Consider the following 27373-nt stretch of genomic DNA (forward strand, 5'->3'; position numbering starts at 1 on the left):
CCCAGATAAGTAGATATAGGAATGCAACCTCAGGACTCTTGTGATCTTTCCCAAACTTGAATTCATGATCCCCACCCCTATCTCACAGCCTATTCTGGCATAATTATGACTTTACCCTAGAGTATCTTGGTTTGGAATTATTTTTGTTTGTATTGTTATGAGTTTGTGGTTGCCAGACCTCTCTAATCCTTGGATCCAATAAGTGTTAGAGTTTAACCAAAGCTTGGGGTGTTAAGCTGAGTGCTAGCAAGTGTTAAAAGCTAATGGGCCATTAAGAGAACAAATGATCAAAGGGATTCTTTTAGACAGAAACTGGAGTGGGGAGCTCCCTTAGCAGATAAAGCCATAGTTCAAAGTGGAGAAGTTAGGAGAGATGTGACCTAGAAGGAAAGCAGCAAATTGGGGAGAGAGGGGGGGGCTTCAAACTCTTGGCTATCAGAGAAACAAGGGGTGTTGATGCTGTGAACCCCTCAATCATAGGCTCAGGTTGTATGTATCTGTAAGTAAACCATATATTCTTCACTGTGCCTCATTTCGAAAAGGAAACCCGAACCTTGGGTAAGCATCTGGAATCCTGTACCATTCAGAGATTGGGATGGTGTGCAGCAGTTTGATTGATTGATTGATTGATTGGCAGTGATCCAGTGGATGGGTTAAGCACAGCTAGGACATTCCTGTAGTTTTGCTACATTCACATTTCATTGCTTTTCTGTCACGTAGACTAGTAAGTGGCAACCCAGCCCATAATATGGAGTTTGGGAGCTCTTAAGCCTCACTTCAGTTTTCAGAACTGAAGCCATATGAGATACAAATAGGGAAATAAAAATGGCTGTTGTTCATTAGAGCTACTGTGGCACCCATCTAGGATTATGTGTTGGACTTGAACCAAGAAGATCTGGATTCATATCCTTGCTAAGCCAAGAAACTTACTAGGTGATTTTTAGCCTATCCGAACTCAGAGATTTATTGGGAAGTTTGAATAGGGTAACTTATTTCAGACACTCGAAAAAAGAGTGGTATGCAAATATGATAAATACTATTTCTTGAGCATCTAAAAAAAATCAATATAAAACAGATAATAAAAAAAAACCCAGCAGAGCCCTGCCTGTAGGTTTGCAATATAAATAAAAACATCCTGCAATTGAATGTCTGTGGTAGTGCTGGGGAGGAATGGAGGAGGGGTCATGCGTCTAGACCCATGCATTCTATTTGATGATATCCTTAAGTCAGTGAATGCTGCAACATCAAGCCAGTAATTCACAGTCTGTGAAACAAGATCACATTTTCAGCTGGAATTTCAATCAGGCACATTTATATAAAACAGAGAGAGCTTCTGGATGGCATGTTTTGCTTGCTGATGTATTTGGTTGGTATCTAAAGTGACTGGAGATTTATAATTCCCTATTAGTACCTTTGGATCAAAGAGGAATGGTGTAGTACTTATTTACTTTTCTAGGTCAGGCTCCTGATGTCAGAGTTTAATGAATTTATGCAAAACAGGAGCTAAAGAAGATTAATGTCTTCATGGTGGAATGTCCAATCAGGTTATTTTAACACTTGGTTGATACACTTCTCTTCTCTTCTCTTCTCTTCTCTTCTCTTCTCTTCTCTTCTCTTCTCTTCTCCCTTCCCTTCCCCTTTTTTTGTATGTATAAGTCCCATGCACTGACATTTCCAGCTAGAAGGTCTTGGGTACTAGGGCTGAGAAATATCTCTGCCTTGGGACATTTTTGCAATGTGAATAAATTGACCAGTAGAATTCTTGCTATTGGAAAGTGTCATGTGTTCATCTAGTAGCCATGTTCAAGTGTTCAAGATAATGCATAGTGAGAGATTGGAACCATGCAAGTGTATCCCACCTCTTTCACTTGTATGGCCGTGTCCCACACACTGTTGGTCGTTCCTCACAAGTTAGCACTATGGTTTTTATGGAGGTGTAGGCATAGTCACCCCTTCTGAAAGGATGAAGCCTGGATATTCAGAACGATAGCTGCAGTGGTTCTCTCACAAAGGTGGACTTTGCCATTTGGGGGTGATTACCCACTCGCCAGCAGCAACTCTGTTACCCCAAGCGTGATGGGTGGGCTTCTGTGCCCCTATGGACTTTTGGAGATACAGTTTCCAGAAAGAGAAAGAGAGAGAGGTTTTAATCCTTCCCCAAATGATTGGAGTGTCCCAGAAAAATAATTCACTGTAATTAAACACTAAACCTGTCTGTCAAAATTAATGATCTTGATGTTAGGATATTTCCGTTCCACCTTAAAAGGGAGCAGGATGTTTGTGTCACAGCCTGCGTATTTCCTGTTCACAGGATGTTTCTGTTGTGTCTTTGCTTTCGTCTCTCTGCCTGAACACGCAAGCAGGCAGTCATGTTTTTTCCTTTGTACTGACCAATGCTGAATAAACTTCTAAATAATGCTCTCCTGTGTGCATCTTTCGCTGTGCGAATTCTGCTGATAGAGCGTGCATCAGCTCTGGAATGTGGCAAGCTATTTTCTGGAGCTCGTGTCGCTAATTGCTGATACTGTAACTACGGGAGATCGATGGATCGTCCGGAGGAGACGTGGGGGCCATGATGGGCTTTATCTCCCTGGCAGTATCCCAACACTTCCCACCTCTCCCCTCCCCTCCTAAGCTCAGGGCAGTACCCCAGTCAGCTTGCTTGCTTGCTTTTTGTAGAGCCAAGGCCAAAAAGTCACTTAGAAGCTTAGGGAATCCCTCACCCACTTTGAGACAGCTTATCAATGGTTCAGTTCAATGATGAAAGGTAAGAACCTTCCTTAAATCAACCCAATTTGCCTCATAATTCAGGAAAAACACAGATCCAACACACATTCCTAATCAGGGCCTTTTTTCCAGCTGCAACTTGCCAGTTCCGGCACCTCTGAGATGGGCGCCATTGTTATTCTAAGAGAACAAGGGAAGTGTTCGTGGTGAGAAAAAGAGCACTGCCCCTAATACATTTACTAGTTTCTGGAAACCGCAGAAGGGGACAGTACTGTTGGCTGAGGTCCTGCTTGCAGGCTTCCCATTGGCCTCTAGTTGGCAACTGAAAGAACAAGAAGTTGGGCTAGATGGGCCACTGATCCAACAGGCTTCTTCTTATTTTCTTCAGTTCCACAGTGGGGGAAAATGTGGGGTTTTTCCTAGCTCACCAAACAAATGGATTTATAAAGAGATCTGTGCTAGCTCAGAATAGGGAAAGTTTCCATCTTGATTTCTATAATTTCAAGTTTTCACTAGTTTGCATATGTGGATGCTGTCATATATCCTGCACATGAACCTCCTTGTGGCCATGTAGAAGCGGTAGTTTGTGAACCAAAAATTATATTCAGTTGCAGCAAGGACTGAATTGTGGCAGCTCTGAAAAGGACTGTGGCAGCCTCACTTTCACCAGCTTCACCCTTCACAATGACCATGGCTAAGTGCAGTTATAAGGACATTCATCTGTGGAAATGAACCATTGGTTTTTTGTGTGTGTGAACCAGCCCTTGTTAATTAAGTGATTAGTACTTACCAGCGACAGAACACTCTGAGCACTCAGTTAATTTCCTTGTACGTTATCCTCTCTAAGTATGAAGCATTGTTTCTTCCCTAGAAGACATTTAATTTTCATGGTTTCTGTTTCTTCTGATCCCTAGCTATACGGAAACTTGATTAGAAACGTGATATACTTCTATTGTCGTGAGTTTTAAAAGGCACAGGCAGAACGCAATTCAAACCAACTCAGTTTGGCCCAAGTGACCAAAATTTCACAGCTGAAAGGTGGGAGCACATGAGAAACGGCAGTGGAAATATTGCTGGCCAGTATGATTTCAAAGTCACCATTTGAGAAGCAAATATATTGCTGTTTCTGACATGGTTGCTCATATGAAAGACATAGTGAAATTTAAATCTCTTGGGCCATCTGTGTGCCCAGTGAAAGGGACAGTGAAAATTTTCAGGTTTTGCTTTAGATCACTGCAAACTGTTGCCTATGCTGGGAATGGAATCTGAAGGTTGGTTTTCATGTTAAGCACCCTGCACAGAAGCCACTGAAGCAGTACTGATCTGGTTTGATCAAGTAACTTCAATGTATGTAAGTGGCATAAAAACTGTTAAAAGTAAATAAAGATTAGGGTAGGTTGAGCATATGGATTAGTCTTATTTATGGATTTCTGCTATTGTGTAAATTTCCCACCCCATAGCCAGATGCAGAGACTGGCAGTGGTATGGACACTCGCCAACTGATAATGGCAATCTGTATATTAAATCTTTCTAGGAAATTATATCCACCAGAGTGGAACGCTCATTATGCAGAGGCTATTTGGAGCAAGCTATGTGTTAGAAGTATAAGGAGCAGACCGGTCCTTAGATCTTGATCTCTTTATGGGCTGGGAGAAGGAGAGAGAGAATCAGCTTTACAAAAGGGAATATTCTTTTGCAGTCTGTCCCCCCCCCCCCCAGCACTGTGTTTTCTTCCAGCAAGAACTCAGAGCTGCCCTTGGCGCTGTGTCAACTTAAACAGTGTTGCAGAGCCTGTCCTGAAGCATATATCACTGGATACCTGTCACATTAGGAAGCTTGAGTGAATTTCTTAGAGTCACTGAGGGTAAAAGGTGAAACTTGCCAGGATTATGTGTTGCAAATGAATTCTACTTTTGTGGTTTGGTTCAGGCCAGCACTACACTGATGGGATAAATGTACACCACACAAGATGGATGCATACGTTATTTGTTTGAAATTATGTTAAAAATTAGGCACATTTAATTTTATGTAGCATTGGTTAATGAAGTGTTACTGCTGTTAGAACCTGACCTTGTTCGATGCCATAGACAAATTGGGATGGTTAAATCTGCATTCTTCAAGGGCCTGTCTCTGGATCAGATTAGAAGCATGTGCGCTTTTCTTCTCCATTCAATTGGCTCATGATTGGACAAAAATCATCACTAATAATAATAATTTATAACGTAAACTATTCCTGAACACCTTGCTCAGCCATCTCTTAGGATCACCCTGCCAAGCAAAGGGTTGCCTAGATTTTCCATGGCTGTATCAATCTGTCTTGTGTCCTAAGAAACTATTTCTGAATATTTTCAACTAGTGCCAATATTACCGATGGGCATCATTATGTTGTTTTGCTTCTCTGGCAGCATAGGAAACATGAAGCTCTTTTGTCATAAAAGAAAGCATCCAATCTTGAGCTTATTAGATGGAAGTAAGGCCTATTTAAATTGATGGGACTTGCATAGATGTTATAGGCTGTATCCACAAGATGACAAGCAGGAGGAAAATAGCTGGTGGTGTTTTTGCACGCCCTTGCTCAGGAGTTCACGCAGTGCTTTGATATGTAGGTTGAATGGTAGTTCTCATGCTTCCACTGGCACAAGCAGAAAAAGCCTATTTGGATCTCATTTCTTTCTTTTTGCACAAGGCTCTAATACAGGATATAAAGCAGTTCTTCCAGGAGTGGAAGGCAGCTTTCTGTGTGCCTAAGAAAACGCTTTGATCCAACAATCTTCTTTTAGGAATAGGGTGTTAGAAGCAGCCTGGGAGATTTTCTGAGAAGGATGGATAGGATGGATAGTGTCCTGTAGGGAACTACTGAAAGTCTAGAATGGATGACGGAATGTGATAGAGAGAAGTAAAAAGTGAAATCTCTGCTTCATTGATTCAGCACTTGCTACTGGAAGAAAAGGCCTCTCTCATTATGCTATGTTCATTTCCATATGCAAGATTTTAAAACATGATATAATAATTGTTTATATACTTCTCGCAGGCTGAAAATTGCAGCTCAAGAAAATCCATTTAGAATATAGTGGGTTCTCCCCCTTTTCTTTTTTCTGAGCTGCAGATATCCTCTGAAATACCTGGATTCTTTTTCTTTATCCTTTGTATCCTATTTTATCCAGACGGCTAAGCAATTGTCATTTTTATAGCATTTGATGTGCAACTTCAGCCAAACGAAAAACTTGGTACTTATTAAAACCATTAGACAAGAAAAGCAGGGCTGGTAGTTTGAAGAGTTGATGTGTAAAAACTATTCAAGGATAACATAGATGCTTATATATTTAAATAGGTATTGTGTAAAGAATGTGTGCACATATATATATAAAGTACTCATGCATGCTATACCTCAGAATAAAGTGAACAGAATTCAGAATTTTCCTATCCCAGAGGGCTTGTATGCCCATTATTTAATCATTATTGCTGAATGGCCCGTAATCATTTTCATAAATGTTACAATCTTGGCAGCTTTACTCTTCTCAGATGAGATAAGTCGAGTAATATTTATATTTTTTTATATTTTTTTAAAGAAGTGAACTTGGCTGTGGGAGGTTTATATAGAGTTTGCTTTGGAAAAGCTTTCAAGAGTTCTGCTGCCAAGGCAGAAGCAGAATTGTTGCCTCTTTTATCAGCCATACTGGTTACTGTAGTCAATCTATATAGAAAGCAAATTTCCAACCTTCAGTATCATTGTCCCAGTGTTCTCTCACATTCTTGTGTGACCAAGAAACAAAACCCTGAGGATATGAAAAGGCTTGATTCCTAATGGCTAAGAGTCACAAAAGGCAAGAAGGAGCTCTGTGCCTCACCCCAACTATATCTTAGGTGTACAGCCCTTTATTTTCTCTCATGTTTTATCAACTTGCTAAGACAGCTACAGTCATTTCTGGATAGGGATAGCTTGACCACATTTGTCCATGTATTGGTAGCCTTGTGGTTAGATTACTGCAATGTACTGTATGTGGGGCTGCCTTTGAGGAAGGCTGCAGTGGGTGCAGAACACAACTTGTGAGGGTTGCTTGCAGAGGCAAACTCCTGCAAACACAGAACACGTTGCTTGGCTTCCAGTTTGCCAAGTTCACAGTACTGGTACTAACATATAAGGTTACTTGGGAGACAGCCATGTCTCTTGCATATCTAGTAGATAGCTGTGGTCTATGGGAGAGTCTAAAGATCTCAGGAGCCCATTCTGCAGTTTTAGTGTGATCTGCACTTTCCAGGAACGACTGAAGACAGTTTTGTTCCCAGCTGAATAAATGGGTTTTTACCACAAATAACCTGAGGAGGTGATCAGCAGCTTTAGCATTCTTCCTGAATCCTGGCAAACTGTGGCTAGTCTTAAGATGGGAGTTGTAGTCCCAAAACATCTAGAGGGCCAAGTTTGCCTATCCCATCATCCCTAGCTAACAGGACCAGTGGTCAGGGGTGATGGGAGTTGTAGTCCCAAAACATCTGGAGGGCCGAGTTTGCCTATTCCCAGTTTAAGGAATTAAACATTCAGTTTGTCCAGATTCAGACACAATGCCAAACTGGGATTAGTGGAAGTGAAAACGCCTCACAGCCATGCTACATGAGCAGAGAAGAGAGAGGAACTGATGAGCTTAAGTTTCATTCATGTAACACTAAACCAGAGTGGTACACTAAACCAACACAGTTTTGGGGTAAATACTCTTTAGTGTTCCATCTGAATCTAATTGAAGTCACTAATACTAGAAAAGTGGGTAACAGCAGCCACAACAAAGTCAGATACACCCCTCTGTTAAAATCCAATAGTATGTGTTGCAAAGTGCTAGAGATTTCAGACTTCTAAATTTTACTTTCTTATTCCATGCACAATTATATTTTGATGGCAAGGCATAAGAATCATAAAAACACAGGAAAAGCAATCAACGCTGCAGCTTCACTATGATTGTCGTTTCGTGATGGTGCCATGATTTTTGGCTTGAGGACATTGTGCAGAATCCCTGATTTTCACGCCTTTAACTAATTATTCAGTCAAGGATTTTGCAAGTTAGTCGATAGAAAGCTCATGTACAGTAAATAAAAATTGATCACACCTCAATTCCCATCAGTAGTTGGCCAAATGGTGATAGAATTATGCGAGGGTCATTTTTAAGTCATACTTGGGGAGAAACATCCCTTGTTGTGTTGCATAATCCATACTAATCACTGAGGGAGAGTGTCTTTTCATGTTAGTTTATGAATATTTGTAGCCTTTAAATGAGGGGTGAAACTAATCCTCACTCCATAATTGATGCTTCTTAGTAGTCCCATAATTGCTTAGCCTTGTCAGACTGTCCTCATGTGGTGGTGCTGTGATTTTTAAACTTGGTGATCATTACAGATAGTTTACTTTCCCATCTATTAGAGATTCAGCCATAATATAGCAGGAGTTCTCACTTAGAGCTCTTGGAATATGTCAGACTGCCTTTTGGATAAGCTTGTAGAATGTGTTCTTTTTTGGTGATTTACTGGCAATTAGTTAGAGGCGCTTGACAGATTTATTATTCTCCTACAAAGGGTGATGAATAAAGAACACATAATATTAAAGCCAGGTTTTCTGCCTATACTTATTCCAAACAGGTTCACACTGTTCAGATAATTCATCTGTTTTTAATGCAGGGTCTTGAGAATGGACAATATGATACAGCTACAAGCAAAATTGGTAGTGTGGAAGTAGCATACATTCTACCCCAGTGGGACATAAGGTTGTGTCCAGTGTTGGCCATACTGTAGCACCTTTGACATTAATGGGCGTGACTAATTTAGGTCCATCAATTTCTGTGGATCTACTCTTGAGTACAATTTTGTTGGATACAGAGACAATGTAAACAAACAAAGTTTGGCATCACCACAGAAAAGGCCTGACCTCAGAAAATGGGTTCACATAGAGAAGAATCTCTGAAGGTGACCCCAATTGCAAGACAGTTTCAGGTGGGAGAAGGTGGTAGCTTTTCAGGCTTAGAAGAGTTTTGAACAGTGAAATTAGAAAAGAAGATGACAGAAACTCACGTTCAAAGGCTAAAAAATTAGAAAAGATACATTAAATTTCTTGTAGCTCCATTGCTCCAGCCCACATTTTCACTTCTCAGGGAGCGGGTGGGGAGAGGATTAGGCTATAAGAATGTGCATAGCTAAGTGGCTTCTGCTGGCATCATTTCATTTCAGTGCTATTTATTTGAGCTACAGAGCAAAAGTAGTACATTTTTTGATATAATATAGATGTCTATTTGCACTCTCTTAATGATAAAACATTAGGATATAGCTATTTCTTTAAATCCTGTATGCAGTTCATACGATTCTCCCTCTTGTATAACGGCTCAGCTTCAACTACATGGCACATTCCTGCCTGATGTTTTTTTCCTGGTTCGTTTTTTCTCTCTCTCTCCTCTCTCATTGTGAATATTCTTTTCTCTTCTCTGATTGCTTTTTCTCCTTAGATCATTACTCTTGGTTGATAGCTTCAGGTTATCACTGTATCCTATCTCCCTCTCCAATAAGCTCATGATTGATACTAATCTTCCTCCTGGGATGCATTTATCGGATGCTGGATGGAAACTACTCTCTAAATCTTAGCGTTATATCTACTGACAATTTACAAGGTTGCACCCTACATTACCATCAGGTGGCTTTGCCAGGGGCTGGTGGGTGGAGGGAGAGAAGCACCAGCACATTGCAGTCATAACTTTATTGGAAAGATGTGCTTCTTATGCTAAAAAGTTGCATTGTTTCATTTGTGTTTGATTTGAGTTTAAATTTTATAGATTAAGCAAGATGCTCCTTTCTTCATATCCTAGTATCATAAATTTGTGCAGTTAGAAGGCACCCCGCCCCTTGGATCATTTGATTAAGCCTTCAAATCGCATTACCTAATCTCTCCTTTCTCAGATGCAGGTCTAGCCTTTCCCTAAATGGCATCAAAAAGATATTCCACAGTGTAGCTAGCTCACCACCTTACTGCCTTTATTAGTGGCTCTTTTTAACTCCAATATTTTTTGTCATAATGCTGAAACCAAGCCTTCCAAGTGTGGTGTAGTGGTTAAGAGCGGTGGACTTGTAATCTGGTGAATTGGGTTTGCTTCCCCGCTCCTCCACATGTAGCTGCTGGGTGACCTTGGGCTAGTCACACTTCTCTGAAGTCTCTCAGTCTCACTCACCTCACAGAGTGTTTGTTGTGGGGGAGGAAGGGAAAGGAGAATGTTAGCTGCTTTGAGGCTCCTTAAGGGGAGTGAAAGTTGGGATATCAAGTCCAAACTTCTCCTCCTCCTCCTCCTCCTCCTCCTTCTCTTCTTCCCATTATAGAATGTGCATGCCCAGATACAATAAGAGAGACTCTGAATACATTGCTGATGTGACTGAGGCACATCCACCCTGCGATTCTCAACTAACCCAACTGAACTGGCGGGATGCATCTTTGAATGCAAAGGGTAATGTGTAATTGCAGACTCTCCAAGTGGCCCTATTTTCCAAGGGCAGACTCAGATTTATAGAAGCTGTCCCAGTTTCTGATTTGATCCTAGAATACCCTGCTTGTCCTTAGGACGTCCCTATTTTCATTGGAGAAAATGTTGGAGGGCATGGAGTAATCCGATCCCTGAGCCATCTGAAGGCAGCCCTGTAGAGGGAAGCTTTTTAAATTTAATATTTCATTATGTTTTTATATATGTTGGAAGCAACCCAGAGTGGCTGGGGTAACCCAGTAAGATGGCTGGGATATAAATTGATGATTGATTGATTGATTGATTGATTGATTTAGGATGATTAGGGCTTCCCTATTTTCATCAGAGGAATGTTGGAGGGTATGTAATTGTGTAATTGCATTCAGAACCAACAATTTTTTATGTGTAAACCCAGCCACATCAGAACCATTGTTTCTTTTCTGGTCCTGTTTCCCTTCTTGGTAAACAGCTGCTTTCCCGTGTTTCTGGTGATATTCTTCTATTTAAAAAAGGTAGCCTCTTTCAGGAACCAAGTTGCATATTTCCAGAGAGGAGATGTATTTTAATTATTCTAATGAAAAGCTTAACTAGCAGGCAAACCCTTGAAAAGGAGTTAATGTGGCGGAAAACCCTTTCCCTAAGCAAATGACTTTTCATTGCTTAACAATACTTTTTTTAAAAAAAGGAAAGAAAAAGAAATTACTGCATTGAAAGCTTTATGGAGCATACCATTTTTTATCACCTTGACATAAGGGTCATGTTCTATAACCAGTAAATATTTGTAGTGAGATAATTCAAACTGGCTGGGATTGTAGAATGAATTTTCAGAAGATGCAATTATAACGAGCCTGTCGCCAAAGCCTGAAGGCATTCATAGAAAGTGCAAAATCAACCATATATCAAAATGGAAGACTGTGATCACTCCTGGGTTGAGTAAGAAGCCGATCAACACATTTATTGTTAGATAACAAAATCAGTGTCCATTTGTGTAATCAGGTTAATTAGTGTTCTGTAGGAAAGAAGAAATGGTGAAATTAGCATTTTTAATGTGCAGTCAGAGAAATACAAAGGAATAGTGGGGTCTTAATTACACATTCTTTTAAAAGCATGGCTGCTAGAGCTGTTCAAAATGTATATATAAATATTAGCAGCATTGTGAAAAACACTATTCCTAAACTCTGCTATTTGGTGGCAAATGTGACATTTGCAAATTAAATAGTATTAGACAGAATCTGCGAAATCTCAGGACCGCAAGTATGATAGATGCTGAATTCTGACCACAGAGGGGTATTCTCCACAGGATACACAATATTATATTTTGATATTATCCAGTATTTCTACAAAGTACAGTTTTGGCTGACCCATAAGAGATTGTGAAAAGGGAAAAAATGCTGATGAAGAGGTTAAAGATTCTAGAAGAATAAATTAATGTGTTCACAGATTTTTAGATTGGGGGTGGGGAATGACTACGGGTGGAGCTCAATGTCACACCAAGACGATTGTTCCATTAGCCTAGCACTGGCATTTCCACTTGCAATATGGGACAATATTCTTTCTCCACTAGTGTTTTTGTGACTCTTGGTAGCAAACAGAATGGCCATTTCAAAGTGGACGGCTGGTAGCTTTTTCAAACTCTCCAAGGAGCCTATTTCTCAGGCCCTTCAGCGACACAGACACACCCCACCTTTTGCCCTGGCTGACACAAGGTGGCACGACTTCAGTGATGGATCTGTCTCTCCTTCTCTCTGAACCAGTTTTAGTGGATTATACAAATCCATGAAAGTTGGTGGGAGATATGTTTACGAATTAGTTAGTCACAATATCTATATGGAATTCCAAGATTAACAAAGGAAATGTACCACATAATGTCAAATATAGAGGGACAAGGAAGATTAATTGCCTTCATGCTCTGCTTACGGCTTCTTGGAAGCAACTAACTGTGCAACATCAGAAAGAGGAAGTTTGGACTTCTGATCTGATCCAGAAGGGCTCTTGTTATGTTTTTATGTGTTTAGGATTGTAGTTGACAAAAGATCTCTTGACAGCTGTGAAGGCAAAGGACAGAAAATCCAAAATCAGAAAATGCAATGCATGACATGGAAGAATAAATAAAACCCCTGACTATACACAATGTTAAGCTGTAATAAATCAACAGTTATCATTCAGGCGAAAGATACTGAGGACATTATAGCTAGCTCAATGAGAAGAAAAAATAAACTGAGTCTGCTGCAGCTGTCAGAAAGGAAAACTGAATGCTCCAGATCTATTAAGAATGGCTTAGAAAATAATACAGAAACATGGTCTACATATAAATTGATGGTGCCCCTCTTTTCAGAGTCTGAAAAAAAACTTTAAAGCTTTAAAGAGTCACACATGGAGAATAAATTGAAGCCATGAAAGTTCTCAAATTTCCGTTTAATAATTCATCAAAGCATTTCCCTTTAATATCTATCGTCTTATGAATGGACAATAGATGGAATTCAACAGAGATTGTTCCATCAGTGCAATCATTTCTGCTTGCATGATGGAACAAATGTACTGTTGGGCCGATCTGTCCTCCTCTCAGTGTTCTGAGGGTTTCCCTACATACCCACCCCAGCCAATTGGGAGGAGCATGCAAAGCAGGAGGAGGGAAGCTTTGTTGCACTAGCAGAATGCCTTGTATGGGCTTCCAGTAGCAGGACCTGTTACAGTGGTACCTCTGGTTACGAACTCTTCTGGTTACAAACTCCGCTAACCCAGAAGTAGCTGTTCATGGTTGCGAACTTTGCCCCAGGATGCGAATGGAAATCGTGTGGTGGAGGCTTGTTCACAGCGGGAGGCGCCATTAGTGAAAGCACGCTTCAGGATAAGAACGATTTCAGCTTAAGAACAGACCTCCGGAATGAATTAAGTTCATAACCAGAGGTACCACTGTAGCTGAATCCGGGCAAGTTATTCAGTACCAAACTGCAGATTTGACTTTTTTCTTCTTCTGAAGATAGATAGATGATAGGTAGGTAAAGCTTCCACAATTCAAAGGCTCTGTGTGTGTGTGTGTGTGTGTGTGTGTGTGTGTGTGTGTGTGTGTAAGAAGAGGGAATCTGTCCTTGAGTGTGTGCCTCTATGGGATGCACAGCTTTTTATCACCCTGGACCCACCTTTAAGGAAATAAGTGTCATCTTCCTTGGGGAAACAAAAAGGAGGCTAGAGGGGTCTTAAAGCAGAGGTGGGGAATCTCAGGCCTGGGACCTTTCCAGACCTCTCTGCCTGGCCCATGAGACCCTTCCCAGGCCAAGCCCCCCTTCCCAGCCCTGTTCCATACCTTCCCCAGATGTTTCCTTGCACTGTGAGAATGGAGGTGTGTGCCTTCTAAACCTCATGGCTGGAATGTAGCCTGCTGTACAAGAAAGTTTCACATCCACTGTTGTGCCCACTTTTGCCTCTAGCCAGCCCACCGCTGCGAGTTTTCCCATCAGGGTTCCTCATCCATGCATTAAAGGCTAACAAATTTATTATGGTTTCTGGTGGAGTGGAATCTGTTCCATTAAAGCTTGTGCCATAATGAATCTGCTCTGGGTTTAAAACTCCTTTAAAGCTTAAAAAAAACACCCTACTCCTCCTTTTGTCTACAGTGGACTAACACGCTTACCTGACTAGGCATTGTGATCTTCTGTGTTGTTATATTGACTGCCTACTGAGGCTGTATTCTGCATTCGGATTTTCTTCCTTAATCCATCCAAATAAGATTAGGAATGGAGAAGAGACTTTGGATAGGTTCTCGGTGTTCTGTCCCTTTGCTCTTGCAGTACGTGTTGCATTGGATAAAGATTGCTTAGTCTGTTCTTGTATAATTGGCAAGACCTTAAAAGTAGGAGTGGCTCTGTCCGGTCGATTCCAGGGATAGAAATTCCAAGGCCTGAATGCCTTTCCTGCCCATGAGCAAATCAAAATTTCATCAGGTAAGAAGAATTTTTCCCCTTTTCCAAAATTGTAAGAGAATAAGCAGTATTTCTGTACTACTTGCACAGTGATCCAAATCTAAATAGGTTAGATCATGATGGGGAAACCATTCTAAGCCTGAGAGCTGCATTCCAGAGTTTGTGCGGCGTAGTGGTTAGAGTGTTGGACTGGGACCCAGGAGACCAGGGTTTGAATCCCCGCTCAGCCATGAAGCTCACTCTCAGCCTAAACTACCTCAAAGGGTTGCTGTGAGAATAAAATGGGGAAAGAGGAGATCTATGTTGACTTGAATCATTTGGAGGAATGGTGGTATATAAATGTAATAAAACAAACAAACAAATTTCCTCATGGGCCAGCTTCCAAGGAGCGCCTGCCATGGGTGAGTAGATCCAGGGGCGAAAGTGGATGGGGCAAAAGATGTGACTCTTACTCTTGAAAAGAAGGCTACATTCTGGCCACAGAAAAGTTAGAGGTTTCTACACATATACACGTCTCTCTGTCTTATTCTGTCTTCATCCAGACAAGCAAGAGGCATTATCACAGGTGAAAGGTATGGCTTGGAGTTTTCTGCAGGTCCTGAAGGGTTACATTTGGTGCCTGGGAATGAGGTTCTCCCACCCCTTGCTAGATATCAGCCAGTGAAACTTTTCAAGAGAGAAACTCATTAAGTTCTGTGGCTGTTTTGTGCACTTAGATGCTTTAGTAGATGGACTAGGCAGTTATTTTGGTATTTTAATTTGGCATTTAAAAAGCTTGTTACTTTCAGCTTTGCAGCAGAGCATATTCCTGTTGAATTTCATGCAATTCACTTTAATGTGTGTGAAAACCATTCTTCCTCTACATAAAGCTTAAAAATTTACAGCCCATAGGGCAGCAGGCCGTCATTATAGAACAGAACAGTGGTATTCAAGATTATTATTATTATTTGCAATGGTGGAATACTTCACTTTAAACAAAACTTGGGTGGAAGTTTTGCAGTAAAATCTTTTTCATTTTTTTTTTAAGAGGAGGGTGTGCAAGAATTATTGGGAAAGCAAGCAAGGGAAGCCAGCCAGAGCAGCAACTACAGTGGTACCTCGGGTTAAGAACGTAATTCGTTCTGGAGGTCCGTTCTTGACCGAAAACTGTTCTTAACCTGAAGCATCACTTTAGCTAATGGGGCCTCCCGCTGCTGGCGTGCTGCCGCTGCACGACTTCTGTTCTCATCCTGAAGTAAAGTTCTTAACCCGAGGTACTATTTTGGGGTTAGCGGAGTCTGTAACCTGAAGTGTCTGTAACCTGAAGCGTCTGTAACCCGAGGTACCACTGTATTCTGCTGCCTTGCTCCTCCCCCTTTTGTTAACTGGCAGTGATGAATGGCATTGAGGAGCCTGGTAAGCAATGCTGGCTTCCTGGACATTAGTGATTTAACCCTTGGGAAGTGCTGTTAGGGAAGGAAAGGAGAAGAGATTCCTAGGACAATTCCTTGAGTAGTGCATTTAATACCCATGGCTGCAGTTCAAGTGAAATCGCATATTGTGTGTGTTTGTTCACCTTTACACCTTTATTATTTATGGAACCCTTTAGGCAGCTTAGCACAATATCAAGGTCCCACAGGACAGTTTGGGAAATGTTGCCTATTCACAAAACAATCTTCCTTCAATTAACAGTTGGTTAGACAGATGCGGGTGGCGCCGTGGGTTAAACCACAGAGCCTAAGACTTGCTGATCAGAAGGTCGGAGGTTCGAATCCCCACAACGGGGTGAGCTCCCATTGCTCGATCCCTGCTCCTGCCAACCTAGCAGTTCAAAAGCACGTCAAAGTGCAAGTAGGTAAATAGGTACCGCTCTGGCAGGAAGGTAAACGGTGTCTCCGTGCGCAGCTCTGGTTAATGACCTGGAAGCTGTATGCCGGCTCCCTCGGCCAATAAAGCGATATGAGTGCTGCAACCCCAGAGTTAGTCACGACTGGACCTAATGGTCAGGGGTCCCTTTACCTTAGACAGAACTAAGTTGAGTGACTTAGCTATGACTTCCTCGGATGTTCCCAATCCTAACAAGTCACTGTGTAAATGAAGATAGTCTACCCTTTTTTAGCCTTTGCCCTTTTAAATTGTATTATGAATATTCAGAGCCTAGTACTTTTGAATAAAAGTTCACACGATCTCTTCAGAAAATAAGTACACAACAGAGCATAGCTGTTAGAAATTTTAATTTGCAATGCAACTGTTAAAAGACAAAACTGACACAGGAAATTACACTATACCCAGTGAACAATAAACAGCTGTTTATTTCTGCATAACTTCAGTCACAGACATGCAAGTTTTAAATGCAAGCTGGATGCAAGATACCTATGTATTTTACTTTGCTTAAGCCTGTCATTCCCCTCTTTACTCTCTGTCTCCAACTGGGTTATTACTGGTGCATGTGTCTTTATTTTATTAAATATATGTATGCCCCCTTTTGTGCTGAATTACACCAAGGGAAGCCTACAGGAGAGAAAAACAACAACTTATATACAACACATGTTAAATACACAAAATGAACACACTTGTTAAACAAAAGTCCACAGTGGGAACCAAGGGATTAATAGTTTCACATACAGATGCTCAGAATATGCCAAACACCCTCTGAAATAAAACAGCTTACTGCTGGAAAACTGTAAGGGGCAGAACACACAGAAAATACCTCTCCAAAGTAATTCCTACCAGGCCTCAAACAATGAAGGGACCTGAAATCAAGTTAAGCAATTGTTTGATTTATATGAACCACTGCAGTTCCCCTTAACCCAGGCCACTGAGGATAGGGCTATCATGAAGATTCACATAGCAGTGCTCATAAAAGTGAGAATTGCTCCTTGAATGCTCACAAGTAGCATTAAAGTGAGCAGGGCCCCTGATGGAAATACCTGTAGTGTCAGTTTCCCCACGGAAGATTTTGGATTGCCAGCAATGGGAATAGCTACTCTGGGGCATACCTATTACCTTGCCTTGTCCTGCCTCAAGGTAAGCTTCTGGGCCTTTGGGACATAGGAATGGGAAAGGGTGGTGGGCCCTTTGTGGGTGCTCAGTGTGAGCCTTGGTTAATGATTGGATATAATTGCTGCAAAGCTCTCATCCCTGGAATGATCTCCGAGGGTCAGAACCTTTTGGGCCAACTCCTAAAGTTTGAGACTTTACAGGTCAAAACCTGCACTTTAGTTGGACCTGGAAACCAATTGGAAGCCAGTGGAAGTGTTCAGAATTGGCAGTATTTCCTCTCTATTGCCCACTTCAGGCAAGAGCCTCATGGCTACATTCCATGTCATTTGTAGTTTCTGAAAGCTACATTTGTTGTTTTAAAGTCTTCTTGCAGAATGTGTTATTGTAATGGAGTCTGGATGTGACCAGAGCATGAATTACCATGGGTAGGTTATGTAGGAGTATACAGGTGAGAGATAGTTAGTTGTTTTTTTCTAAAACATACCAGCATTTCTTTTTCTAAAAATGTTGCTCTATTTATTTTCTTTTTTGGAATGTAGAGAGTCTTTGGTGGCTGATTCAAGATAAAAATGTTGTTGATGAGTAGGCAAAGATCTAGTAGGAATTAGTTTCGGCAAAAAAACCAACTTATTGTGTGTATATTCTTACTTGAGTCAAGTCTGGTAGCAGTTACATTTTCCTTAACCTGTCTAGCATTTCATCTTGCCTTTTCAAGTATTGTGATAAAGTAGTTAGCTTACCTTTCTACCTTTTGGTAGGCAATCCATCAAAGTAGCATGTAAATGTGTAAAGGTATGATGTGCACATTTCATTTGAAATCTCAGGTCACAAATGGCACAAATATTCCAATCCACTGTCATACCTTCCTTAGGAGTGTAGAAATTTTTATTTGTGAATGCAAACAGTCCTGGATCTGTTAAGAATGCTGAGACTATAAAGATATTCTGCCAGCATGTAAATGGATTAATTCACCACAGGACTTTAGTTTTGTTTTAAATTTTATTACAGAAAAGCCATTGAATATTTTCATACAGAAATATTTATTGAATTGTAATGTATGAACACATATGGGTAGCAGTTTTTTACATTTTCAAAATTTTTAGCATTTTAAGAAATAGTTAGAAGACAAGCAAGTACTTTGCCAAAACAGGAAGAGATGAGGCTTGCTTTCTGCTCAATGAAGCAATGCCACTGATTCCTGCTAATTTTAACCATGGAACATTGATTTTATAAACAGTTTCATACATATATGTCTCTCATACACTAAGTGATGTGTCACCATGCTGACTTCAGCTCTTTTCCTGTTAAGAACTGTAAGGGGCACGTGAGATTAATATATGGAGACACACTAGCTGTGTGTCTAATGACACATAGATAATTCACTGCCACAGGAAATCACGGGAGCTAATTTTCATAATGTAGTAAGAGCCTTCTGTCAGGCACAGAATGTACTTAGTACCTTCCAGGACCAAGCTTTTAATGCTTAATATGGAATAGCAGCTTTCCATTTGGCTGCATATCCCCAGGAAAGCAAAAAACAAACCATGCAACTAGTTAACTAGGGATGTCAGAGAATTCTGAAGGAAACGGGAGCGGAAGTTGCCAATGTTTGCTTATTCATCCGATGTCTGGAATAGAACTTGAGCCAGTGAATATGATCAGTATTCCCTCTTGGTCTGCAAATATGTACATGTGCATGACTCCCCCCCCCCCCCAGTTTGCATTGCTCTTTCTTTGCACTGAAATGAACGGTGGGGAGTAACATAACGATAACACATTTGATTGCATAAAATGTGGGCAGCAAGAACCATGTCAGAACCTGAACTGTAGAATGGAGGTGGAACAGAAACAGTGTTGCATGCAATAAGCATGGGGTTGGAACAGAAACAGATCCTTTCTTGCATATCCACTAGGAACTCATGAACTTACATGCCCATAAAGCAAAACTGTAGGCTAGTCAACCAGATCAACTTTTTTTGGAGCTCTAGGTAAAACTGTGGCCCTTCAGATGTCAAGGAGGGGTGCTTCCTTGGACTACAAACTAGGCCTTTGAGGAAGGGCCATAGCTCAGTGGGTAGGGTATCTACTTTGCATGCAGAAAGTCCTAGGCTCAACCCCAGGTGGAGGATTATGGATAGGAGAGATCCCTTTCTGAAATCCCGGAAAGCCACTCACTACAATTCAGTGTAGACAGACCAATGGTCTGACTCAATCAATAAAAGGCAGCTTCCTCTGTTCCTATTAAGTATGGAGATCCAGTGGGAATACTCTTCTCACCTTAATTTTAGACCTTTGTTTGAAGGGCTCTGTCTCTTCTCTCTCATCTGCCAAACTAGACAACTCTCTCTTTCAGATTTCCCTCTACCTTGAGCTGTGTTGACTTCTTGTAAAAACAGTAACACTATTTCTGTTCACCAATATGCCAGGATATTATTTTGTACTGTAAGATATGTAGGGTCTGTGAAGATCTGGGCCAGTCCAATAAGGCACAGTTAAATACTTTCAAGAGGCTTGTTGATTTCATTGGACTTCAGCATGCCTAATTCAACTGGATTATTGTTTACATTTACATCCAGTAGAAGGGATGTAAAAGTTGGGAGGTTTGATCTTGATGAATTATCAATGGCATGTTTTAAGAAATATCCTTTAAATCAAATACTAGCTAAATAGTTCTGTTGGTAGAGAGCACGTGACTCATAATCTCAGGGTTGTGGATTCAAGTCCCACGTTGGGCAAAAGACCCTTGCATTGCAGGGGGTTGGACTAGATGATCCTTGTGGCCCCTTTCAACTCTGTGATTCTATGAAATGCCTCTTTTAGGAAAGCTGCAGAAGACTGTTTGGCAAGAACTCAAATTCTACTTACCATTTGGTAAGAACTCAATTTTTGGGGTGGCAGTCTAGGCTGGCTTTGAAGAGGCTTGGTTAAAACTGCATACACACTTCCAAGAAAACCAAATGTAATGGTGAAGTTCATCCAAATCAAAACTTAAGCCCTTTTTTTATAATAATTTTTATTGGTTTTTTAACAAAAAGACAAACAAAACACAAAACAAGAACATATAAAAAACATTTAAAACATGACTTCCCCATACCTCCCTTTCACTGCATCCTTGTTTTACAACTCTTTAGCAACCCTTCAGTCAATTTCTCTAGTAGTTTTCTTTAAATTTCCTTAATGTTAATGTTTACAGCTGTAATTCTCTATTTCTTACCCCTAGACATCTTGTCAGTCCTCAATTTTACAACAATTTTAAAGATATATTTTAAATTTTTTCCAGTCCTCTTCCACTGTCTCTTTCCCCTGGTCACGGATTCTGCCGGTCATCTCTGCCAGTCCCATAAAGTCGATCACCTTTGTCTGCCATTCTTCCAGAGTAGGTAGTTCTTGCATCTTCCAATACTTTGCCAACAGGATCCTTGCTGCTGTGGTCGCATACATAAAAAAAGTCCTATCCTTCCTTGGCACCAACTGGCCGACCATGCCCAAGAGAAAAGCCTCCGGTTTCTTTATAAATGTCCACTTAAGGACTTTTTTAATTTCATTATAGATCATTTCCCAAAAGGCTTTGATCTTTGGGCAGGTCCACCAAAGATGATAGAAGGTACCTTCAGACTCATTACATTTCCAACATTTATTATTGGGCAAATGGTAGATTTTTGCAAGCTTGACTGGGGTCATGTACCACCTATAGATCATTTTCATTATGTTCTCTTTTAAGGCACTACATGCCGTAAACTTAATGCCGGTGGTCCATAACTGTTCCCAGTCAGCAAACATAATGTCATGACCGATATCCTGTGCCCATTTAATCATAGCTGATTTAACCGTTTCCTCCTGTGTATTCCATTTCAACAGCAAGTTATACATTCTAGATAGATTCTCAGTATTGGGTTCTAGCAGTTCTGTTTCTAACTTTGACCTCTCCTTCTGAAATCCTAATTTCCTGTCCTGCTTAAATGTCTCATTTATCTGGTAGTAATGTAACCAATCTCGAACTTTAAACTTTAGCTTCTCATGACTCTGGAGTTTAAACTTTTCACCATCTTGTTCTAGGATTTCACAATATTTTGGCCAGTTAGGTTCCATGTTTAATTTTTTCACCGCCTTGGCTTCCATTGGTGACAACCACCTAGGGGTTTTACTTTTACTTAAGCCTTTTTAAGCCTCTATGAATAAAATGTCAGAGGTTTAAGCATGTGTTTAAATATCTCTCATTGAAATCATTAGAAGCTACTGTAAAAAGCTAATCATTAGAAGCTACTGTAAAATTATATGCATGTGTATCCAAATGTAAGTGCTAATGAGTTTAGTGAAGCTTACTCCTAGGTATGTGTGTATAGTATTTTAGCTTTAAAAGCGGTTGAATCTGACCTTAATCAACTGATACAGAAAACAAAATGTCCCATTGGACCTATAGATAATGGGCTTATTTTAATACTCCTGATTTAGAAAAGGGAAACTTTATCTAAACACTTCTAGTTTATTGCAAAAGAATTGTACAATTATGGCCATGATCTAGCTCACCAAAATAGCCAGGTGGTACAATAAAAAACAGAGCTAAATCTAGGACAGTATTAGAAACACAGTAGCATTCTTAACTACAGTGCAAGGACTACTCTTCCCTGAAGGATTAAATACTTGCTACATATTCTCATGTCCTGCAGTAAAATGTAACATCACAGTTGACAAGTTATTGCTATTTTATTGGCACCACTTACTCCAAGGCAATTGGACATAATAACTCAGAATACTTTATATGCTTTTTGACATTTCTTCTGTCCCTGCTGCTGTAGATGAGACTAACCGATACTTCAGAGCTTTGGGAACTCATTTAACATTGGAAGAAAATATGTGAATGCATTCCATTTTTGTATACCAGCTTCCAGATGCAGTTATATACAGAAAAACTGCCTAATGAATCACCTAGCTCCTGACTTGAGTCACAATATTTCATACCCAGGGCTGTGCTTTCACGTGTTATGTATTTCCTTAAACTCTCCCTCCTCCCCCCCCTTTCTCTCTCTCTCTCTCTCTCTCACACACACACACACCTTATTTGCTCTCTTTGTTTCTAAGGGAGGAATTCAATGTTCTATGTCAAACATTCAATCAGCACAAGCATTTCAGCTTGCCAAATGAAATGGTCCAGCTCTCTTGACAGACACCCCCTATGAGCTAGTTGTGTAGGAGGGAAGCCCTGTTGCACGAGCAGAAGTCCTTGTGTGTACTTCGCTTTTGCTGATGGGGCTCCTTAGGTGAATCCCAATCCTTTATTTTTAAGTTCGGGATCACTGGGAATATGATGAAACTGCAATGATACATAGCCTGTATTACAGCGTCACAGAGGCTGCAAACAAAGCTAGCTCAGAGTGAGGGCAGTGCATTAGTTGCCTGAAATGCTGCTGAAAGATGTAGGCACTGTTTTTGTATGTGAAGAATGTTCCCCTTTTAGGTCAGCCATTCCTAATAGATCCTTCCTCCTTTTTTCTGGAAAAAAAATCCAAAGAAGGAAGTTCTATGATTACTAAACTGTTCCTTCATAGTGAGTTGAGTCCTAAGGTTTAATCTTAATTTGCACTGTGTAATTTAAGATGATTGCCGATTATCTGCTCAGTAGGGAAATGGATTTGCACCTTTTTTAACTATATTGAAATTTACACCCATTTTCTGATTTTTTTGTTCCTGAAGTGCATTTCCCCACTACATTCTCCAGATCAGACAGTAGGAAATTATTGCGTTCACCATACTGAACATTGGACAAACTGGTTATTCTTCTCAAATTCTAACTGGAGGTGCTGGTTGTCATTATGGGCATGATGATTAGGAAAGGATTAGCTGGAAACTAAGGCTTCTACCTCAATATCCACTATTATACTGATAAGTGGAAGGTCTCCTGTCAAACAAGATGACCAGACCGGGGGGGGGGGGGGAGATGCTGCAACTTGAACCTGCAGAAAACATTGTCAATCACAGATCCTGAACGCTGCACTACTAAATGTGGAACATTGCACATAAAAACACCCATGCCCATTTTTGATCACCCTGGATTTTTCTAAATGTCAGGGGGGTTTTGTGTGTGTGGCTGTAGGAGGAAAACCAGTATGGTGAGGGAAATAAACTGGATTAGTGCTAGAACAATGATTTCTCGTAAGCCCCCAGAAAACAACAACTTCAAGCAGTAAGGATAGCAATATAAAAGCTATATCTGCCAAGCTATGTGTCTACTCAAGACGAAGGGAAGGGCTCACTCTGCATAATTATATTGGAAGCCTACCATTTGTATTCAGTCGTTTCTCTTTCTCAAGCTTCCTCTCATTTTCTTTACCTCTCGGAGGATTTGGGTGTATATTGTATACTGAGACCTTTCTTTCCCCGCAGCCTTTGAAAATGCACTGTGCAAGCTGTGCCCTAGTAACAAGCTCTGGACACCTCTTGCGAAGCCAACAAGGGAAGAAGATTGACCAGACAGAGTGTGTAATACGAATGAACGATGCGCCCACACGGGGATTTGTAAAAGATGTTGGAAACAAGACGAGTTTGCGAGTCATAGCTCACTCCAGTATGCAGAGAATTTTGCGAAATCGTCATGAACTGTTAAATATGAGCCAAGGGACTGTATTTATCTTCTGGGGTCCAGGCAGCAACATGAGGAGAGATGGAAAAGGATTAATTTATAACAATCTGCAACTGATGAATCAGATACTACCTCAGTTAAAAGTATACATGATATCCCGGCACAAGATGCTTCAAATTGATGATCTCTTCAAGCGGGAAACTGGAAAAGACAGGTAAGAAAGAAGCAACTGCATGAGAATATATTGGAGAGCCACTGCCATTGTTTTAGTAGAATGTCAGGTCTGTCGATCATAAGTTCATCAATGGGATCACACTACAGAATGTGCTTGCCTTCCCTTAGCTTCCAATAACCTGTTGCATTATTTCATTTTATGCATCAAATAATAATGCTTGGCTTTTGCAGCATAAGCAACAAACATGCAATCAAATAATTTATTTTCCCATCAGTTTTTGATACTAAAAACCAGTGTGTGCCAAATACTGTCAGCAAACAGAACTGCAGAGTAGCACAGAAAGAACATCGATGCTGAATTTAAATCTCACTTTAGGTAATATACCTGAAAGCAGATTTTTACTGGTTTTGAAAAATCAGAATTGATGGGTTTTGCTTTATGGAGCCTATGCTGCCATTCTGTGAATTATAATGGCTACTTATTGAATATAAGCATTCTTGGAACATTGCAGCTGTAAAGCTTCTTGTAAAACAAATACACATTATTCATACATTAGGTGCCTCTAAAGTGTGCCTTCTTATACTTCCATCTTTGAAAGGCCAAGTTATTATGATACTTAGCTCTTTATGAGCCTATTTATGGCTTGCAAACAGATCTTCAAATCATTTTTTTAAAAAAATAGGTGACGAATATGTTTCTCTAGATAGGGCTGGAAATGATATCACCCCCTCCTTCAAAAGATGCATTTATTTTTATTAGTTATTTACTCATTACATAGTAAAAACATAATGACAGCATAAGAACCACTTAATGCATTTATGTATAAATTAAGAGCTCACTTTAGAAAGAAGTAAATCTATCTAATAAAGTTATCTGCACTTTCCATTTCAAAATACCGTTATCCGCAATGGAAGTCTTTTGAGGCACATTGCAAAGGGAAAATATGATTTTCATATCCCAAGCTGCTGTATGCTTGGAAAAGTTCTTCATTTTAAAAGTGAACACACCTTCCTATCCTTTTGAAAATCCTGGACCTTCAAGTTTTGCTGTTCTGAGCAGCTTTTATGTGAATGAGGTTGTTGGCCTGTCATGTAAATGTTGTTGCTCTGAATCTGTGGTATTATGTTGGATGGTTTTATGACTTTATATCTTCTGCTTTAAATTGTTTTTAATATTTTTATTTAAAGTGTGAATCACCATGGGAGGGTCTGAATTTTGTAGATCACTAAGTAGGGTATGCTAGTGAGCACCATAAGTTAGATCTGTGGAAACAAAGAGACTACTGGAGAAAATATGTCTAGGAGCAAGTTAGCGGCACTGAAGCTCTAGGCTCTCTCTCCCAATTCTTATTGGATATTGCATTATATAATAGAATCATAGATTTGTAGAGTAGGTAGGGACTCCAAGGCTCATCTAGTCCAACCCCCTGCAATGCAGGAATCTCAACTTGAATCATACATGACAGATGGCCATCCAACCTCAGCTTAAAAACCTCAAAGGAAGGACAGTCAGTTCTTCTGTCAAACAGCTGTTCAGAAAGTTCTTCCTGATGTTTAGTTAGAATCTATTTTCTTGTAACTTGAAGCCACTGGCCTCAGGAGTAGGGAAAAAAACAAGCTACCTCTATCTTCCATGTGACAGCCCTTTAGATATTTGAAGATGGCTATCATATCTCCTCTCAGTCTCCACATACCCAACTCCCTCAACTTCTTCCTCATAAGTCTTGGCTTCCATACCCTTTATCGCCCGGGTCGCCCTCTTCTGCACACGTTCCAGCTTGTCAATATCCTCCTTAAATTGTGGTGCTCAGAACTGAACACAATTTTCAGATGTGTCCTGGCCAAGGCATAAAGTAGGACTATTACTTCCCTTGACTATTACTTCCACTATACTTCTGTTGATGCTGCCTAGAATAGCATTAGCTTTCTTTCTGCTGCTGCATCACACTCCTTAAGCTTGTCGTCTGCTTGGTCCTTTTCACATGTTCTACTGGCAAGCCAGGTGCCCCCCATCTTATTCCTGTCTAAGTGTTGGCCTGGAGGCAAACTTAGTTGGCATAAAAGCTCTGTTAGTGTTAGACCTCAGGTGGATAGGTGAATGCCTTCAATATTGTACCTAAAACGCCCCCGTCTCAGAGCAAACTAGCATATTCAAAGTCAGCCTAATTAGTACCTCTGTCTTGCCTGGATTGAGCCTCAGCTTTTAGTCTACATCCAGTCTATCACTGTATTCAGGCAATGGCTGCCTAGCTCCCTTGGTTTCAGTTGAAAATGAGAAATAAAGCAGGGGAACACATTAGCATATTAATGGCACACAACCCCAAATGACCCCAGCTAGGGGCTTCACGTAGATTTTAAATGTGCAAGGGGTAAAACTGTGCCCTGAAGGCCTTACAGAACAAGGGGCTAAAGCAATACTCCTTCAGCACCATGTTCTGGGAAATTCTAACCATTTAGTGCCCTATACTAGTATACTGTGAGCAACTAAATGTTGAATGCTACCAAGTGGTCCAGCAGAACCAATAGGGATGCATTCCCCTTGTACGGCTCCTGGCATAAGTAAACACCAAGGCTATTTCAGTCCCCAAACCAGGCCTGAACCTAGATGTAGAAGTATCCAAAATGTGTTCAACTAAGAAAGTCTGAATTTGAGCTGGAGTTGACATACACAGGACAACACTTAACTATATTGAAACTAGGACTCTAGAATTACTGCCTAATAAAGAAAGGTTGAGTTAAAAGGAAATTGGGAGAAGAAAAGCTATTGTGAGTGACATACTACCCTAATTAATATAGGTTCATTTTGGAAAGGTTTTAACAAGCACCAGGTTGCCACAATAAATTGTAAATATCAGACTACATAGGTACAATAGCTGACGCCTCAGTTTCTATAATAATCTTTAGAACTGTGATTGAAAAGACTGATGCATTATGCCCTATTAAAAACATTTAGAAAATAACAGCCATTAAATGGGACAGCAAATGACAGGCTGAAGTACAATATACTTTTCTATTACGAACTAACTGTACTTGAGAATAAGTTTATAATTGAATAAAAGTCCATTAAGAAAATATGATTCAGAACCAATATTACAGTAATTAGATAAAAGAAGCATAAATGAAATAACTGCAGGAAGAGCATTTCCATAGAGATTATAAATGAGATTTTGATAGAGCAGAAAGGCCTTTAATTGTAATTTAGTATGCTCCACAGAATTATCAGGACAGTGTGTTACTTCATCACATAAAAGAGTATATGATTTCCTCAATAAGCACATGTCATGTCTTCATTTTCTTTCTTTACAACGTAGTAGGTGTAAAAGCAGGAGACAGTCTTTTGTAAGAACCTTTTTTCAGTTCTTTCAGAAAGAAGCACAAAGCAGTGTAACCTTTGCTTTGTTTTTTATGCTATAAAACCAATTTTAAAACTGGTCCTTCCAAATTTACATTCTTTATCTTGTTGGACTTTTCACCCATTATTTTCCATTACGATTTATTAATAATCATCACCTGCC

General features: G+C 40.3%; 1 protein-coding gene across 2 annotated transcripts in view; it reads left to right on the forward strand.

Annotated features, from left to right (window-relative positions):
- ST6GALNAC5 (ST6 N-acetylgalactosaminide alpha-2,6-sialyltransferase 5) overlaps window positions 1-27373 on the forward strand; it is a 139784-nt gene that overhangs the window by 101193 nt on the left and 11218 nt on the right. For both annotated transcript variants that reach the window (XM_083743103.1, XM_083743104.1), the window contains exon 4: window positions 23489-23898. In XM_083743103.1, the coding sequence (XP_083599229.1) occupies window positions 23489-23898 (410 nt within the window). The remainder of the gene's footprint in view (window positions 1-23488; window positions 23899-27373) is intronic.

Source organism: Podarcis gaigeae (assembly GCF_964106915.1).
Source record: "Podarcis gaigeae genome assembly, chromosome: 6".
Classification (NCBI taxonomy): Eukaryota; Metazoa; Chordata; class Lepidosauria; order Squamata; family Lacertidae; genus Podarcis; species Podarcis gaigeae.